Source organism: Grammomys surdaster, unplaced genomic scaffold (assembly GCF_004785775.1).
Source record: "Grammomys surdaster isolate TR1022 unplaced genomic scaffold, NIH_TR_1.0 227, whole genome shotgun sequence".
Classification (NCBI taxonomy): Eukaryota; Metazoa; Chordata; class Mammalia; order Rodentia; family Muridae; genus Grammomys; species Grammomys surdaster.
The window spans coordinates 423,977-440,723 of NW_021604672.1; the positions used below are offsets into that span (position 1 = coordinate 423,977).

The window sequence follows — 16,747 nt, forward strand, 5'->3', positions numbered from 1 at the left end:
GAAAGAGAGTAATCAAGGCCCCCAAAGGTAGGGACTAGCATGTGCTGATTCATCTAATTTAAGTCTATAGCTCGCATCCCATTATCAAAGCCCTCCATGTCCTGGGCCTATTTCATCACATTTTGAACTGAGAAGCCTCTTGAGACATCTGAGTCCTGTGTGCTTCTGCTGTGACACTTTTGACATCTTTCCTTTTTTGCGATTATAGGCACTATCAATACAATACACGTACAAAGCATATAGGCAGAATGATCTAGACAAATGTCAGTTACAGTGAATACCTGTCGTGTAGCCTCCAAAACTGTCCTGACTTGAGATGGAGCCTCTCAAGGGTCATCTCCATTGGAGTTTTCTTCAGTGCACTTCCTTTCTTCTTCTCTTTCTTCTTCTTCTTCTTCTTCTTCTTCTTCTTCTTCTTCTTCTTCTTCTTCTTCTTCTTCTTCTCCTTCTCCTCCTCCTTCTCCTTCTCCTTCTCCTCCTCCTCCTCCTCCTCCTCCTCCTCCTCCTCCTCCTCCTCCTCCTCCTCCTCCTTCTTCTTCCAAACCTAGCAAGTGCTTTCATTTTACATGGGCTAGTTTCCTAGAGGACAGTGGAGGACTCTACCTTATACATTCACTGGATGTTCATACAATACTATTGAACTCACAATACTTGAACTTTGACAGAATTGAACCATGATAATACTTGATCCCCATAGCTGGGAAAGAGAAATGCTTTCAGGAACATTGATCCCATTTCTCACACCTCACTGGTCAGGTACACGGTCCTCTCTTAACAATTCTGTGGATTGAAGTGCATGCCGGAATTTTTTGTATTGAAGCCTCTGATATTACTATATTGAGGTAGAGGATAAGCGGAGATAGTTGAGGTTAAGTGAAGTCATAATGGTGGGAACATGGCATGGTATGGTTAGTATCATTAGAAGAAAGGACTCCAGAGTACTTGCCTGTGTTCTGGCTCTCTTCCTGTAAACCCCCAATCAAGAGATCATATGAATACTGAGCCAAACAGCTGCTGCTTACAAGGCAGAAATTGTCCATGCTAGTACATCAGCTTTGGCCTTCAAAGCTCTAAAACTAAGAAATGAATGTCTGTCGTTAGAGCCATGCATTGACTTACGGAAGATAGAGCAGTTGGTAAAGTTACTGTCATGTAAGTATGAAGACATGAGTTCAGTCCAGAGAATCCTTTAAAACACACACACACACACACACACACACACACACATAAACAAAAAGAGAGAGGCATAGTGGCGAGGGTTTGTAATCTCAGAGAGAGAAAGTTTCTTGAGGCCTGTTGACCAGCCACCCTAGCATTCTTGGGGAGCTCCAGGCCACTTAGAAACCCTAACTCTCAAAACAAGATGGACAGCACCTGAGTTACAATACCAAGGTTGACCTCTAGCTGCTCCACAGCTGTGCACAGGTGCACACCCACATATATACACACAAAGTTTAGTTCATGCTAGTTTTTTATGGCAGCCAGGTAAATATAAGAATGTTTAGGGACTGGGATATATTGGGAGGCCAATGGCTATTTGTTGGACAGGGATTGCTCCTGTCATTCATGGAAGAGCAATGGACAATACAAGCTTAGTTCCTGCTCCAGGGATGTGAATAAACCTGTTGCTTTTATTGGAGGCTTTTAGTTGTTCTACTGAGTTATGTCCAAGCCACAGGTAATTAGTAGTTTTAAGGTACACAGGTAATTAGTAGTTTCTGTGTACTTGAGCGGGACACAGAAGAACTGAAACTTGACCACGTGGGAAGCCTTTGTTTCAATTGTGCATTGTTCTCTGAGTCCTGACATGGCTTTCGTTCCTTTCATCATGTCTATAGACACAAAAAGGGAACTGCTAAGCAATGGTGTTTAACATAGAGAAATACCCAGCATAGTTAAAGAAATAAACATCACTCTGCAGGTGCTCTGGTTGCCATAGCAACAGCAGGCATGCCTATATACCCATCTTTATTTTTTTTGCCCAAAGCTCTTTGTTTTTAATCCATAACCCTGTCAATAGAGTTTAAAATAAATTTAAGATGATTATTTATGCAAATGTAATAACAAATCTGGCATCTTGTATGCAAACTAAAGTTTATAATCAAAATGAGATAAATTTGACTTATTTGCTCTTTAGTATTCCAATTTATGATATTTTCTATGTTGCTTTTCTATAGCAGAAAGCCTAGTGAGAATTATGTGAGAACAGAATTATGATAGAACTTAATTATTCTTTTAGCAGCTCAGGAAGACCAACGATACACAGATCACAATCTGGAAGACTTGTCAGTCAAAATTCCGAAATCACAGAGATAGAGAAAATAGAGAACTGGATTCAATGTTTTTTTTTGTTTTTGTTTTTGTTTTTGGAAAGATATGAAGGAGAATCATATGATGTGCCCTTAAGAATACTTTCCTCTTTGTGTGTTAACATTAAAAACCAATCCTTACTGTAGTGTTACTTTAAAAATACCATTTCATAAACTAAAGTCGTTGTCTGGAGTTCGTTGAACACATGGCTTGGGTTCGGCAGGCTTTAAGCAAATATATTGTCAGAAATCAGTCTGGATACATTTCCAGCTGCTAATGCCCTAGTCACAGCAGATACTTTATAAAATCAATACCCTGAAATATCAGAGGATTATGCATATATCAGATACCCCAAATGCCAACATTGTTTTAATTACTCTAATAAAAGAAAGCTGGGCAGACATAAAAAAAGAAAAAAGAACTTGCCCATGAAGAATGTTCTGCTCAAGCCAAAGCAATTTTTTTTTACAAGTTCTTTTAGAAAATCTGGAAGCATTTAAGCATTTTCCTCATCTTTTTATGGGACAATGCCTGTTGCCCTGCCAGTGAGCCACGGCACAGAATTCCCCGTTAGGACAGCGGTCCCTGTAGAATCAAATATGTTGTTCTTGTTGCATTAATGACAATGTTAAAAAAATTGGAACATTTAGTATTGGCTCATAAAAGTAAATATAGTTAACATTTTTAGTGCAGGGACATGGAAGAGCTCTTGGTGAGGCTTTTCAGTTTGATTTAGAGCCAAAGTTGAGCCGGTTTGCATGGAAGGTGGACAGGAGTTACCTTGCTGAAATGGAATGGTTTCTATCGTCATGAACGATTGGTAATATTCATAGCAGGAAAGACCCAGGATGAGTTTAGGTGAACACAGTCTCTCATGTACAATCAGTGCTTTTTCATATTCTTGTTTTTATGGAAAGATGTGGAGGCTTTTTTATGAAATACAACACATATTCTTCAACCTCACAATAACGAGGGTAGTGATTTTGCTTGGTAAAAATCCTCAAGGTTTTGTGTCAGCAATTTTTGAATAGCATGCTTTTGAATGTGAGTAGACAGGAGAATTGTACAGAAGGCTATTAAAGAATGATGTAGCTATGTGATGTGGGTGAATAGGTCATCCGGTGGCCCTGCATACATGTTCCATACATGCAAAATCTGCATCCCTATGAAGGTTATGAATACTTCTGAGAAGTTGCTTATTAATAATAAAATGATTATTGTAACTACCCTTTATAATTAGAAAGAAACCATGTAAGAGCCATACCTAATTTCAGGTAGGTAGAGACATTTTTTTTGTGTGTGTGTACAAGTTTTCAAGAGAGGGCTGGAATTATATTATGGTCATCACTGATGAAGTGGGTCTGGGTCATGCTTCAAGAATAAGTAGGAATGGTCTGAAGCCGTGGGCTCCAGGTAGTCAGGCTTGTAGGCGGGACAGTTAAGGAATGCTGGTCTTTATAGGGAAACTCTGTGACAGAGTTGAGCATTCAACATTATTCCTCAGCCATCCCAGTGCCTCTCTGGGGGGCTTCATAAATCATTAACTGTAAGAACACTGATTGTATATCAATTGTTTTGCCTTTGCAATTTCATTAGTGAAGAGACTGACATGGAGAGTTAATTCGTTTAGTGTCTCCTGTTGAGTTGTGGCAGACAGGGACAACTCTGAGGCTTCCTGGTTCTTAATCCTTTATTATTTCCATTAGTCTACCTCTTACACCATCTCTCTGTGGCCCACATAGTCTCACACATAGACACATGTGAGCATGTGCATGTGCGTGTGTATGTGTGTGTGCACACACACAAGACTTAAAAAATGGTCAGCATACCATTGAAAATGTGCTAATATTGGCAGATAGGTAGAAGTTTGGTATTTGATTTGGTGTTAGGATTCCATAGATCAGCAGTTCTCCACCTGTGGATCATGGACTCCTTTGACAAAACCTCTATCTCCAAAAAGATTTACATTGTAATTCATAACAGTATAAAAATTACAGTTCTGATGAAGCAACAAAAATTATTTTGTGGTTGTGGGTCACCAAAAAATAAGGAATGTTCTTCAAGGCTTCATTTTCTGAACTTAAACTTCCCTGAAGGACATTTGATCCCAGTTGTACTTGTTTTTGTTTGTTTGTTTTGGTTCTTTGAATATTCCTGAATGTGTTTACCTTTTCCATGAATGATATACTCTAGTGTGATTGGTCACAGTTTACATTTCTGGATATCAAATGCAGAAAACTATACCTTCCTTTTTTATGTGTATGTTTATGGATATGTATGTATGAATGTATGCATACATGTTTGAAAGTGCATACGGAGGCCTGAATTTAGCATCCAGTGTCTTTCTTGATTATTCCTACTGTGTTTATTGAGGTAGAGTCTCCCTCAGAACCTGAAGCTTATCAGTTCTGCTCACTTTGGAAAGCCAACTTGTACAGGGGATGCCCATTTCTGCCTCTGGAGTACTGGGATCTCAGTAGTCTGCTATTCCTGCCTGGCATTTATGTGGACTGTGGAGAATCCAAATTCAGGAATTCTCACACTTGCACAGCAAGTACTTTCTTTACTGTGCCATCTCCCAGGCCCCAGATTATACCTTTTTAAGGGCTTTTATTTCTCTACTGATTAGCCATCTATATCCCTGTTTCTACTATTCCTTTAAATATGCCAGTTTTTTTTATTCTGTTTTTAAATGTAAAGCTCACTTGGCATTGGGAAAGGGTCTCTATGGCTACTTCCCTGTCTCCTGGTTGATTTTTAGATCCAACTAGAAGTTGAATCCCAAATTGGGAAAATTCTTCAGAGCTTAGCACACCCCGGTCTGTGCCTCTCTGCTCCCTCTGTTTGTTCCTTCAGGTCCAGCTGCCTTGCTCTATGCTTACCCGCTCTGCCCATAGTTGATGGTTGGCCCTTTGCATTGAGAACTATTCCATCCCTCTGGAGTTTCTTTCTCCAGTCCATGGAGTCATTTCCTTGTCTCAGCTCTGAGCCCAGACCTGTGTGCTTTTGCATGGGTTACAATGAATCAGATTTCTCCTTTTCTCTGGGGTTTTTCCCTCAGTGCAATCCTGGGAGTACTTTTAAAACTCTGCATTACTTTAATGTTTTAAGTTTATTTTCTCTTTTGGCTTAGTGATGTGTTTTCTTTTTAAGCTTCAAATGTGTCTTTTTTATAGCTTCAAATATTGATACTTCATTATAAATGGTTCTTGATAACAAGAACAAGATAATTACATATGTGTAATAAGGATGATTTTAAGCACATTTCTACATTATCATTTTTAAATGTTTCAACTAGTGAGGCTAAACAGTAGGTCCTTGACATTGTCCCATGGGGTGACCCTTTTCTCTTAGTTAGGGTCTTATTGCTGTGAATAGATGTCATGAGCATGGAAACTCTTGTAAATAAAAATATTTAATTGGGGGCTGGCTTATGGATTCAGAGGGTTAGTCCATTATTGACAGTGGGAAGTATGGTAGCAGGCAGGCAGCCATGGTGGTAGAGAAGGAGCTGAGAATTCTGCATCTGGATTGGCAGGCAACAGGAAGAAAGAGTGGCACTGGGCCTGGCTTGAGCATTTCAGACCTCAAAGAGACACACTTACTCTGACAAGGTCTCACTTACTCCAACAAGAACATACCTGCTAATAGTGCCACTCCCTATGAGCCCATGAGACACATTTTCATTCAAACCACCACACCTTTGTACAGTGAAGTATCTGAACAGTTTTAATAGGATCCTTCTCAGAGCCTATAAGATGGTCAGCCCTTTAATCCTACTTGCAGTTGTACCCACGATGGAAGACAGATGAATGATACCTGGGACTCAACCTACACTCTGCTCACCATAATGTAGTGTAGGATATCCCAAAGGCTCTGATCCCACAGATGCTTAAGCATTCACCAGTCACTTTCTCTACACTGTGAGATCAGGGTTATTATTCTAGTGTCTCATTGCTGGTCCAGAGAGGCAAGAAAATCTGTGGGATGCCCCAGTTCTGGTAGGAAAGCTGATGTCTAGTGGCTTTCAACACTATTCTTCTCTTTCCTTGACTCCTGGGCTTCGCAGGTCTTGACACAGTGAAGCAAACATTCTGGAATGAGGATCAGTTTTAATGTGAAATGTCGTAAAACCAGGCTCTAATGTCTCTAACAGCCTTTCCCAGTCACCGTGCATCCCTGGAGCAACTCTGGTAGTGAGCTTTTCATTGTCAAAAATGATAAAAATGAAAATGATTAAATGTTAATGATAAGCTCAGGTTGCCAGATGGTGAGTTTTGAATGCTAATTCCACTCCTGGATTTGTGAGGATCTAAAGGGGACCATGCTCACAATTGAACTTCAATAGCAAACTTAGGTGGTTTTACCTTAAGAATGAGGTGGAGTCTCAAGCAGATAAAAAAAAAAAAGTCTTTAAGTACATTTCCCATAATCAGTTAATTATTGATAATTAGCTACACAGTTAAAGGCCTTTATTTCATTTATACCATTATTTATAATTATTTTTCATTGTGAAATAATTATACTCTTAACATTACCAAGTCAAATAGCAACATGCTCTAACTCCGAAGAAAACTCCCATAATCTTCAGTGCTAATAAAGGGACACTCTAACCTTTGAATTGTGCCAACTGTACATGATTCTTCAGTGACCTGACCTTGTGATGTATGGACCCTATAAAGATAAGTAGAGAAGAAAAGTCTAAAACTTATTTCCATTGTTCAGTTTTCCAGATGCCAAGGTCAAGTGGAGCTGTTAGTTTTCCCCTCTTTTGTCTTGTTTCCATAAGTCTAGTAGGCAAAGGTTTAGAGCCAGTGAAGACTCTAAGGATGAAGAAGTAGAAACAGACAAAGGAGGGGGCTGCCCCATTATAAACTTTGGACAACAGTATTTGAACTTGACTCTATCCTGCACTAGTCTGTATTTTCTAAACAGAGTCATGTAACCTAGCAGCACATCCTGACCTCAGACTCTTAAACCTGGAAGAAACTATAGAGGTCACTTGCTTTGCATTCTGGACATTCCTGAGAGATGATCCATCAGGCTCAGCTCCCACCATCTGCCATTAGGTAGGAACATTTACAGTGGAAAGATTTTCAATGTTGTGAGATGGAACCCCTTTGTCTGTGAGTTGGGGTCTTCAGGTCTGTCAAAACTCATCAGCATACAATAAGCTTGCTTGCTGTATCTCAATGTTGCCATCTTGTCCACAAGTAGCTTTATCTCTACTCCATCCTCCAGCTGATCTTCACAGAACATGTTGCCTGAACACTCGGCTGGCCCTGCCCTAGTTGGATCCTAGGAGACATTAGTGCTGAAGGTTATGGGAGCTTTCTGAAGTGCTAGAGCATATTGCTGACTGGCTTGGTAAAATTAAGAACAGAAGTGTGGATTGGACTCTAGATTGCTTCACATGTGATGCATTCTGAAATGTTTTACAGTCTTTCTCTGAGAATGTGATGATTGACTCCATGAGAGGAAATCTATTTGTGCTTTCAACTTGTAAAACCGACATTGATATCTGAATTCAAATAAGGCTAGGGGTATCTATGTTCACATGAATACATCTTGCTGAGAAGGAGAATCTCCCAGTCTTAGAACAAAGAATCCCAATTCATTCTATGATTTTTTATTCTTTCTACTGTGGTCTTTCAGTGCTAGAGAGATGTCCCTTGGCTTACCCCACCACCACTACCACCACTACTCTGACTACTTTCAACTATACTCAGATAAGACTTGTGGGATCCTAGTGGCCTTGGGAAAAAGCCTTGAGTATGCCCACAGAAGTCTTTCACATCATGCTTCTTGATACACACTGAAGCCTCTTTATTCTTAAATAGCTGATGGTGTCGATAGAAAACTTTGTACCTTATAACCATGACTTCACCACTCATAGCTCATTCCTACGCTGTGTAGACCCAGTTTTGGGACACACGCACAGTGCCATGGTACCACCTACGCATCCCATTTATTCCATCAATTTGGATGGCTTGTGCTGCTCTTGGCTGTAGACCTGCAAAAACAAAGCCATGGGATAAAGCAGCCTGGATCATGTAATGAAAACCTTGTACCTTTTTGGAGGCCCAGTAGAGGGAAATGATTTATTTTTGCCGTACCAAATAAAACATTCTAGGAATCCAAGGTGAAAATTGGATTTTAACTGCTACTAACATTTTGAGCATATAAAATCTGCAAGTGTTGAGTGCTTTGCCTGATTAAGAGAAGAGCCTGGAGTCTGGTACCAGAATGAGCTGTGTGCAAAGTGGTTGGTGTCTCAAATAAACCCAACCAGTTTATGAAACTAGAAGTGAATGTTAAGCAGATGTTGGCAGCTAGGTTTCAGCAATGGAGATCTCTCTGATTTTGTTTGTCTTATGTCTTATACCAGAGTCACTGTCCTCTTTCCATTCCAGCTCCTGATCTTTATGCTTTGGGCTTAAGTCATCTATGGTTAAGCTCAAGGAGTGTTGGGGAACAATCCTGATTCAAGTAGTTTGTCTTCACCTTGATTCTTTCTCTTTCTTTATGTGGGGTGTGTGTGTGTGTTTGTGTGTGTGTGTGTGTGTGTGCGTGTACACTACTCTTGCATGTCTGTTTCCTCCTTTGGCCCTGGTGTAGGTCCAGCTCTGGGATGGGAGTATTCCCAGACAGCATATAGCACTCATGGCTAGCCAAGAGCCACCTTCCCACAGGTTTCCCTATCGGTGCACTGGTTTATAACAGTCACACAGGCAACATTCATCCAACCAACTGGGTTGCTTTCCTCCATCTTTCAAAGCAAGCATGCCTATTTCTTCCTACCTTCGGGGGAACTCCCGAGGTGTCATGGATGTGGTGACCTTGGCCTTGCCCACTTGCTCCAGGACTCTATTGTACATAGTTTTAGGTTCTTCACAAAAGTAGGGCCAACTCAAAATGTCTTCAGTACTCACTTTTATTTGTCCTATAAATGCATTTCTTGTTAATTATGGTACTTTTAAGTGAACAGTTTGACTAAGCAACTTGATTCACAGATACTCACGTTGCACTTCAATTCGTTCATGTACTCTGCTCTTTGTCATTCGTGCACTCTGCTCTTTGGGTAGTCTGACCTGAAACATCTGGAACAAGGAACTTTCAGATGATGATGACGATGATGATAATAATGATAAATGATAGTGATAGTAGCGATAGCTTTCTTAGTAATTATATGTGTCAAGCAAAGTACTCAGCATTGTACATAGATTTTACCTTCCATGACCATGTAGAAAGATGCTATTATGTATTCTATGTTATGCATAAAAAATTCACCAGTGTAAATATGGACCTAGAACCACAATTCATACCTAGTTCTCTAGAGAGTCTCAGTTACTGTTTTAAACACTATCACATACTGCTTTTAGAAAGCATAATGCTTGTCCAAATTATTAAAATTTTTAAAAATTTATAAAGGAAAAGAATGTCAACCCCATGGTGTATCTGGCCTTCTTTGATGTGTATGTAATGGTTACTCAGAGCCTTACTCAAAATGAGACATGCCTGCATCCAACAGGAAGGGAAAAACACTGTCTATGGAGGCTTGCCAATTGTGTCAACAGCTTGTTGTCCTTCTCAGAATCACCATTGGCCTTGACTTTCCCCCTTCGTGTACTGTTCCCCTGTCCCGGGGCATGTGCGCTAACTTCTGATAGGTTTTCCCATAGTAACTGCTCCATTTTGCATTATTGAGCATTTGTTGTGTGTTCTGTCTAGGGATGTAAGGATAACAAGTCACTGATACATAAGGCGCTGGACTGAAACTGGTAACTGGTAGTAGTGGACCTATGTAGAATCATCTTTGAAGGAAAGGGATGGAAATATGAGCTGAAATGCCAGTGCTGCACCTCGTGGCAGAAATAAAGTCTGAGGCAGAAATAAAAATATGATAGCATTACAGAGAGAGAACACAGCTTCAAAAAAGACACGAGTTGTTCAGACAATAAAGGATCCTTTGCCAAGCCTAAATAGATGCTCAGAGGTGAAAGGCAACAAGGTACTACCTGAAGTAGGACAAGAGAGGACTTCTCTAGCCTGCCAGGGAACAATGGTAGACAATGGTGCTGGAGGTCATTAGTCAGTAGAGTTATGCTATCAGATTTGCTTTAGAAAAGATGACTCTTGGAACCCTTTGAGGATTTTTTTTCCTGGAAAACCGGAGGAACTCCTCAGACATTCTACATTTGTACACAAGGCAGAGACGTGGGCTGTGAGCTTATCCTGTGCATCTGGGAAGTAAGAGTCAAGTAAGTGTCATTGCCCATCTGGTCCTTGGGCAGTCTTGCAAGACAGGATCTGTTTTCTAGATAGTTCTACGTAACTTCAGTCCTAGGCCTGAGTGTCATATGATCTCCTGTGGTTGATAAGGCATCTCACCTGACCTTAACATTTGACAGTATTGAACCATAGTTCTAAGGATAGGTGTTCTTCCTGCTCAGGCTATTCTTGCTTAAACTTGCCAGCCCCTTCCTAGCTTGGCTGATATCCCTGGAGCATTAATCTCTGCCAGAGCTGATCTGGCTCAGCCTATAGTCATTTACTATATTGTTTTCTGCTGGCTTGTCCCTTCTTGGCCCCCCTTAGGTTCTGTGATTCCCCCTTTGTCTACTTCATAGCTGATTCTATAGTTTTATGGTTACACATTTCAGTCCAGTGCATATATCCATCTTTGTATCCCAGTTCACAGGACATTTTACAAATGCTCAATAAATGCAGAATAGAGAAACAATGAAAGAGCGAGCCGATGAAGGAATGTTTGGGCAAGCAATTGCTGTGGGGAAATCTGAAAACTGACATATATCCCCAGGAGAGGGAGCAGGGTGCAGTCAAGGAAAGTCTGGGCAAGTGGTAAAACCCAGAAGTCTCTGCATAGACCTGTGCCATTGCTTCAGATTTTCTAAGACTTTAAAAATGCAAAGGAATTCATATATGGAAACATGCTCATTCACTCCAGTTTTGTACTGATTCTGTCCTAGTATTTGGCCTCAAAGCTTTATAGCCATTTTTTTCTCTCTGTAATTGTATGGTATCAAGGGAACTGTTTCTAAAGTGACTGTGAAGCTCCCCAACTCTGGGGCTGTGGGCATCCTACACTCAGTTAACCTCCCTGTTTCACACCTTATTGCAGTGTGGCAAAGCGCTCCCTGGCCTTTCAAAGCAAGAAGACTGCTGTGGGACAGTGGGGACCTCCTGGGGCTTTAACAAATGCCAGAAATGTCCCAAGAAGCAATGTAAGTGACATCTCGTTATTCCTCTGTGGTTAATGGAGCATACCTCTTTGCTTACCGTGACTCTTAATCACAAGTCTCTTAGACCTTCAAAGAGATCTCTGGCTGTATTCCAGAACACAGTGCTACAATGTACATTTCTAGAGACATTGCAAGTCCATTAATACTTTCATACCAGCTCTTGCTCCTCTTGGTCCTCCTCTTCCTCCTCCTTTTCCTCCTCCTCTTCCCCTTCCTTCTTTTAAGCAGTTACCAGTCACTTTCTGAAGTGTAATTACTTATGTAGGGGAGGCACTGTTAAGAATTTTTGAGCAAAAATATCAGCTTTTCAGGCCCTAGGGAATAGGGAGTAGATGCAAACAAGTGTTTCAACCCCTATAAAAAGTCAGAACAGTTACTATTCATTTGGTTAGATTCCTTAAATGAAAGTATTGTGAGTCTCCACTACTCAGGCTACACATTTCATTACACTGCAGATCTTATCCTTCTTGAAAAGAAGCCCAAATGAGGAATTGACTGCTTACTGATTTGTGAAAAAGAAATATGTAATTATAGAACCTAATACGTTGCCCCTTTTTCTTAACACTGCTTTGTACTGCTCCAGTTCCTGGTGACTGCAGCGCCAATGCTGTGAGTTGCCCCCTGAGTGTTCTACAGAAACTGTTATTTGAATAAATCCAGGTTTACATCATTCCGTCACCTTCTTCTCTACAAAAAGATTTTGAACATAGCATTAACTCTGACCGACAGATTTCAAAGAACACGTCTTTGAAAGGCAGTACTAACTTGTTTTAGGTTGAGTTTTCTGAAACTGCTGTTCTTCCCCCCAAAAGTGACTTTTCTTTTTTTCTTCTCAGTCATCAGTCTGTCTCATAAAGCTAAAGACTTTGATAATTGTCTTTTCCCTTCATCTTAAAAGGGACATCTCATTGGTACAGTCAGATGATTTTTGTTTATTCATCTTAATTTTTGGCTGGACTGATACTTTGACTTGTCTTTAAAACCTTTTTAAGTATATTTATTTTATGTGTATGGGTGTTTTGCTTGTATGCTTGTTTGTGTATCTCATTTGTGCCTGGTACCCACACAGTTCGGAAGACTGAGTCAGATCCCCTGGCAGTAGAGTTGTGTAGAGCAGTCTACGTTCAGCCATTGAGATACCATGTAGATGCTGTACCGTGAGCAACAAGTGCCCTTAACTACTGAGCCATCTCCAGCTCCTCACTTGCCTTTCAAACCATTTTGTTCAACCTAAAATACTACTGCTTCAGAATTTATTTTCCATCTCTTTTTAAAACTACTCTCCCAGCATGGTAATTCACTGTAAACCACCTTTTGGATTCCTAGTTTCTCAGATATACAGGGTCTCTGATTACCTGAAGCCTTCATTAAATTTGTTGACACTACTCTTGGCATTTGTTAGAGGACTCATTTATAGAAATTCACGTTAAAGTTCATGAAAGTTAGTTCTTCATCAAAGAGGGAAAAACAATCCCATGAGATCCTCAGTAGTGAAAGAATGTCTCACATGGATTTTCCGAGAGGATCCAATGATGGTTAGCAAGATGGATTTCCATAAGGCAGGCTGGTTCAATGATAATGATCCTGCCTTACTTAAAGACCTGTTTACCTAAATTATTTTGGTTGTATGACTGAAGGGATCTCTGGGATGCGTTTGGAATTATTTAAAGAACATGGTGTTTTAGAGTTGTGGTGACAGAAACTTGACTGCCCCCTCTGTCATTCATTGTTGATTCTGATGAGTCAATAACCAGGAATCTATCTAAATGGCTAAAAGCACACTGCCATCTGCTCTGGGAGCTGTGCAACATTCATTTGCCATGTGTGTCTGTCTGATCATGTTGTGGGTGTTGACATGTTTCACACTGTTAGGTCTAAGGATGGGGGTGAGAGAAGATCCTCCAACTTGGGTTCTGGTCTGTTTCTATTTTTTTTATACTTTTTTTCTTCTTTCCCTTTGTTTTTTCTTTTTCTATTGGCTTGCTTCTTTGTGTCTTTTCTCTGTCTCATCTATTTCTATTTTCTCTCTTTCTAAATTCCAAAAGAGCCAGGAGCGACAGATGTTAAGGGGAAAGGGGTTCATATCATCCCCGCTTTAATTCCTAAGGCTATTCCTGACCTCCAGCCATTTGTATGTAGCATTGCATCATCTGGGCATGAGCCTACTGCTTTATATGGTGGTGTTAGCTTCACAGTTCAGTATTGACGATGACTTCAGCTGAATGAGAAAGTACAAAGTTTCTCTTTTAAACAAAACATTGATGAAAATCAGTCTGTGGCTCATTTGATGTAAGAATTGAAGAGATGGCTTTGGTTTCGGGCAGTAGGGATGAAGAATGAAGTGAAATCTAACATCTTGGCTTTTACTGTGCTTGTACTGTCTAAAGTAACTTACCATCAAGAAGCACACTCAAGGTCACATTCTTCTTAAGATCTTTCCTTCCCTTGGTTGGCACTAGTCTCTAAATCATATTCGTGCTGGAAGAGAGCAGATGTCCTTTGGCTACTATATATGGTGGTTGGGGTTCCATGACCTTGTTTTGTTTGTATTTTGTTTTTTTCTCAAAATAGTTCAAACCTCAACTTTCAAGTGGCTTTTATTTAATGAAGTTTTTGTTTAGCCACATACAAAATTCTTTCTTTTATTTTTGTTATATTTTTTGCTATGAAAACTGAATTTTAAATCTGTAAATGATTTCATTAACTAGTCTATCATCTATTAGCAACATGCTTAGTACAAACAAGTTGCTTGCCTTTACATGGTATTAGAAGAAAATTGGCATAGAATCCTAAGCAGAGAGAAACTTTGAGAGGTCATCTGGTCTGGCTCCATCCTTGAAAAGTCTGCTAAATAGGATCATTTTGTCATTGAAGGACTCAAAACTGAGGTCCCAGTGTCTGTAGGCACCCATGCCAGTGTCTAGACTTGAGGACTTGGGGATGAATGGAACAACTTCCACTTGCCAGCGTTTTCCCTGTTAGACCACCGTTCTCTGAAATGAGTCTCTGTAAAGGAATACATCTTATGATAGGAATATTTAATCACTAATTGGAAGATAATGCAGAGCAGTCTTATAATTCAGTTACTACAGTAAAGATTTGCTCGCAACTTCCTAGTAATACAGCTATTGCAAAATAGGAAGTATACTGAGAACAAGCATGAGGTGGAACTCTCTATAGGATAGCTTGTAAATGGTCAGTCTACTAGTGCCGTAAATGGCACCACATCTAGCAGCACATCTAGATCACAAGAACTTAAATCGTAATAAATGATTTTCCCCCTTCATTCACAGCTTATCATGGATATACTCAAATGATGGAATGCCTCCAAGGATATAAACGGGTTAACAACACCTTTTGTCAAGGTAAGGCTTTTGGAATTTACTGATGTGTACTCCATGGATAGAGTCCACATGATGCTCCTGGACCCAGCATGTGACAGTTATATGGTAGATGGATGACTTCCTGCTCTTTCCAGGTGGCTAAGGACATACTTATACGTAATTGGTAAAGTTTCTCCTTACTCTTTAAAGCTACTGGAACTGCTACCAGTTCTTAACTTGTGGCAAAAACCCACAGGAGTGTGGATAGCACTGGGCAGACCCAGGTCCCCATGTTTGTTATGTTATATAACTTGTACTTATACCTACTTAGCTAAGGCACTTCCCTGATGACCTCTCATCTACAACAGAGTTCCCTTTTCTCTTTCCATGAGTATTTTGCTGCCCATCTCAAGATGTCCTCCAGGCAGCCAGAAAAGCTAGAGTTAAATATGAGATGCTCTGAATACTCTTGCTTCATTTTCTTAGCACAGTAGGGAAGCCAGTGAGAAGACCTCATAATTCTCTAAGTCTTGGACCTATAAGTGAAGAATCTAAAGACACACTGAAGGTTAGATGTCTTCTGTGTGGCTGAGTAGAGCTGAAAGCATTTCTCAATTTGACCAGTGCCTACTTCAGTACTAATATCATCACATTTTCATATAGTTACTTAGTGGTACCACTGCCAAGAGTCCTCTGACAGCACCAGGAGTTCTTGCTTAGTCCTGAAATTATTTCTTTTATATTGTATTCTAAGAATTTACTTCAAAGTTTCTCTGATTTTGATGGCTTCCCATGAGAGTCCAGCTTTATTGATTCATGAATGCAGAGCCTAGAACTCATTACAGATTAAAAAATATAGCATGAATGAAGAAATGATTTATTTATTGTTGATAAGAGTTATTATAGTTTACTTTTAACTGGGACAAGTGCTGATAGCTTAGGAGTAAACCTAGGATGTTTTTAGTGATTCTTCATAAATTCTGTGTCTAAACTCTAAGCACAGTGTCCAGAACTTTATAAAGTAGTAAACAAGTGACCAATTTTCTTCTTTCTTTTTCTTTTTCCTTTTTTCACTATGTAGCCTTGATGAACTTAGAACCCTGTAAGGAACAGGCTGACCTCAAACTTGAATTTTCTTAATCATTAATTAATTCTATTCTAACATCTGTTTATTTCATCCAAGTCATTTCTCCAGTACAATGTGTTTATTCAGCAGTATCTGTTAGTCCTTCAAATGTGTTTGTGAAGCAGATAATACTCTGTATATATTACAAATGGAGACATTGAGGCCCCTAGAGGTCATGTGTCTTGTTCAGTATATGCTAAGCATCAAACCAGGTGGAATGAAGCCATTGACAAGCATGTTTTATTGAATGGAATGGGAGCTAACACATTCTGTGTATGGAGTGAGAATTAACACTTACTATGAGTTATTACCTTAGAAGCTTGCTTTTCTGTTCAGTCTTCAGATGGGCCTGTGAGATCTAGAAATGGCTTATTTTAATTAGAAATTGATACATAAAACAGAAAGAATCAAGAGCTTTTTGAACAATTAAACAGATGGTTAACAATAAAGATCCCAGTCTCCATCACACTCTTCAGCCACCCATGTGTCTATATGCACGATGGCCACAGTGCAAAGTTTACACATATTTACAAAGAATTCCTAATAGATAGTAGCTAATTAGAACAGAAGGCCTGCTGTCTGGTATGAGAGTTTGTAAAGGGCAAGGCCATTAGCTTGGTTCTGTTTAATTAAAAAATGTTATTATATATCTCTTTCTTCTATCTGTGCACCCCCGTGCACACACACACACACACACACAGAGAGGGAGGGAGAAAGGGAGGGGG

The 16,747-nt window shown here is 39.9% G+C and overlaps 1 protein-coding gene across 3 annotated transcripts in view; it reads left to right on the forward strand.

Annotated features, from left to right (window-relative positions):
• Positions 1–16,747, forward strand: part of Ltbp1 (latent transforming growth factor beta binding protein 1) — a 379,032-nt gene that overhangs the window by 222,650 nt on the left and 139,635 nt on the right. For all 3 annotated transcript variants that reach the window (XM_028773421.1, XM_028773422.1, XM_028773423.1), the window contains 2 exons: positions 11,453–11,555; positions 14,867–14,938. In XM_028773421.1, the coding sequence (XP_028629254.1) occupies positions 11,453–11,555; positions 14,867–14,938 (175 nt within the window). The remainder of the gene's footprint in view (positions 1–11,452; positions 11,556–14,866; positions 14,939–16,747) is intronic.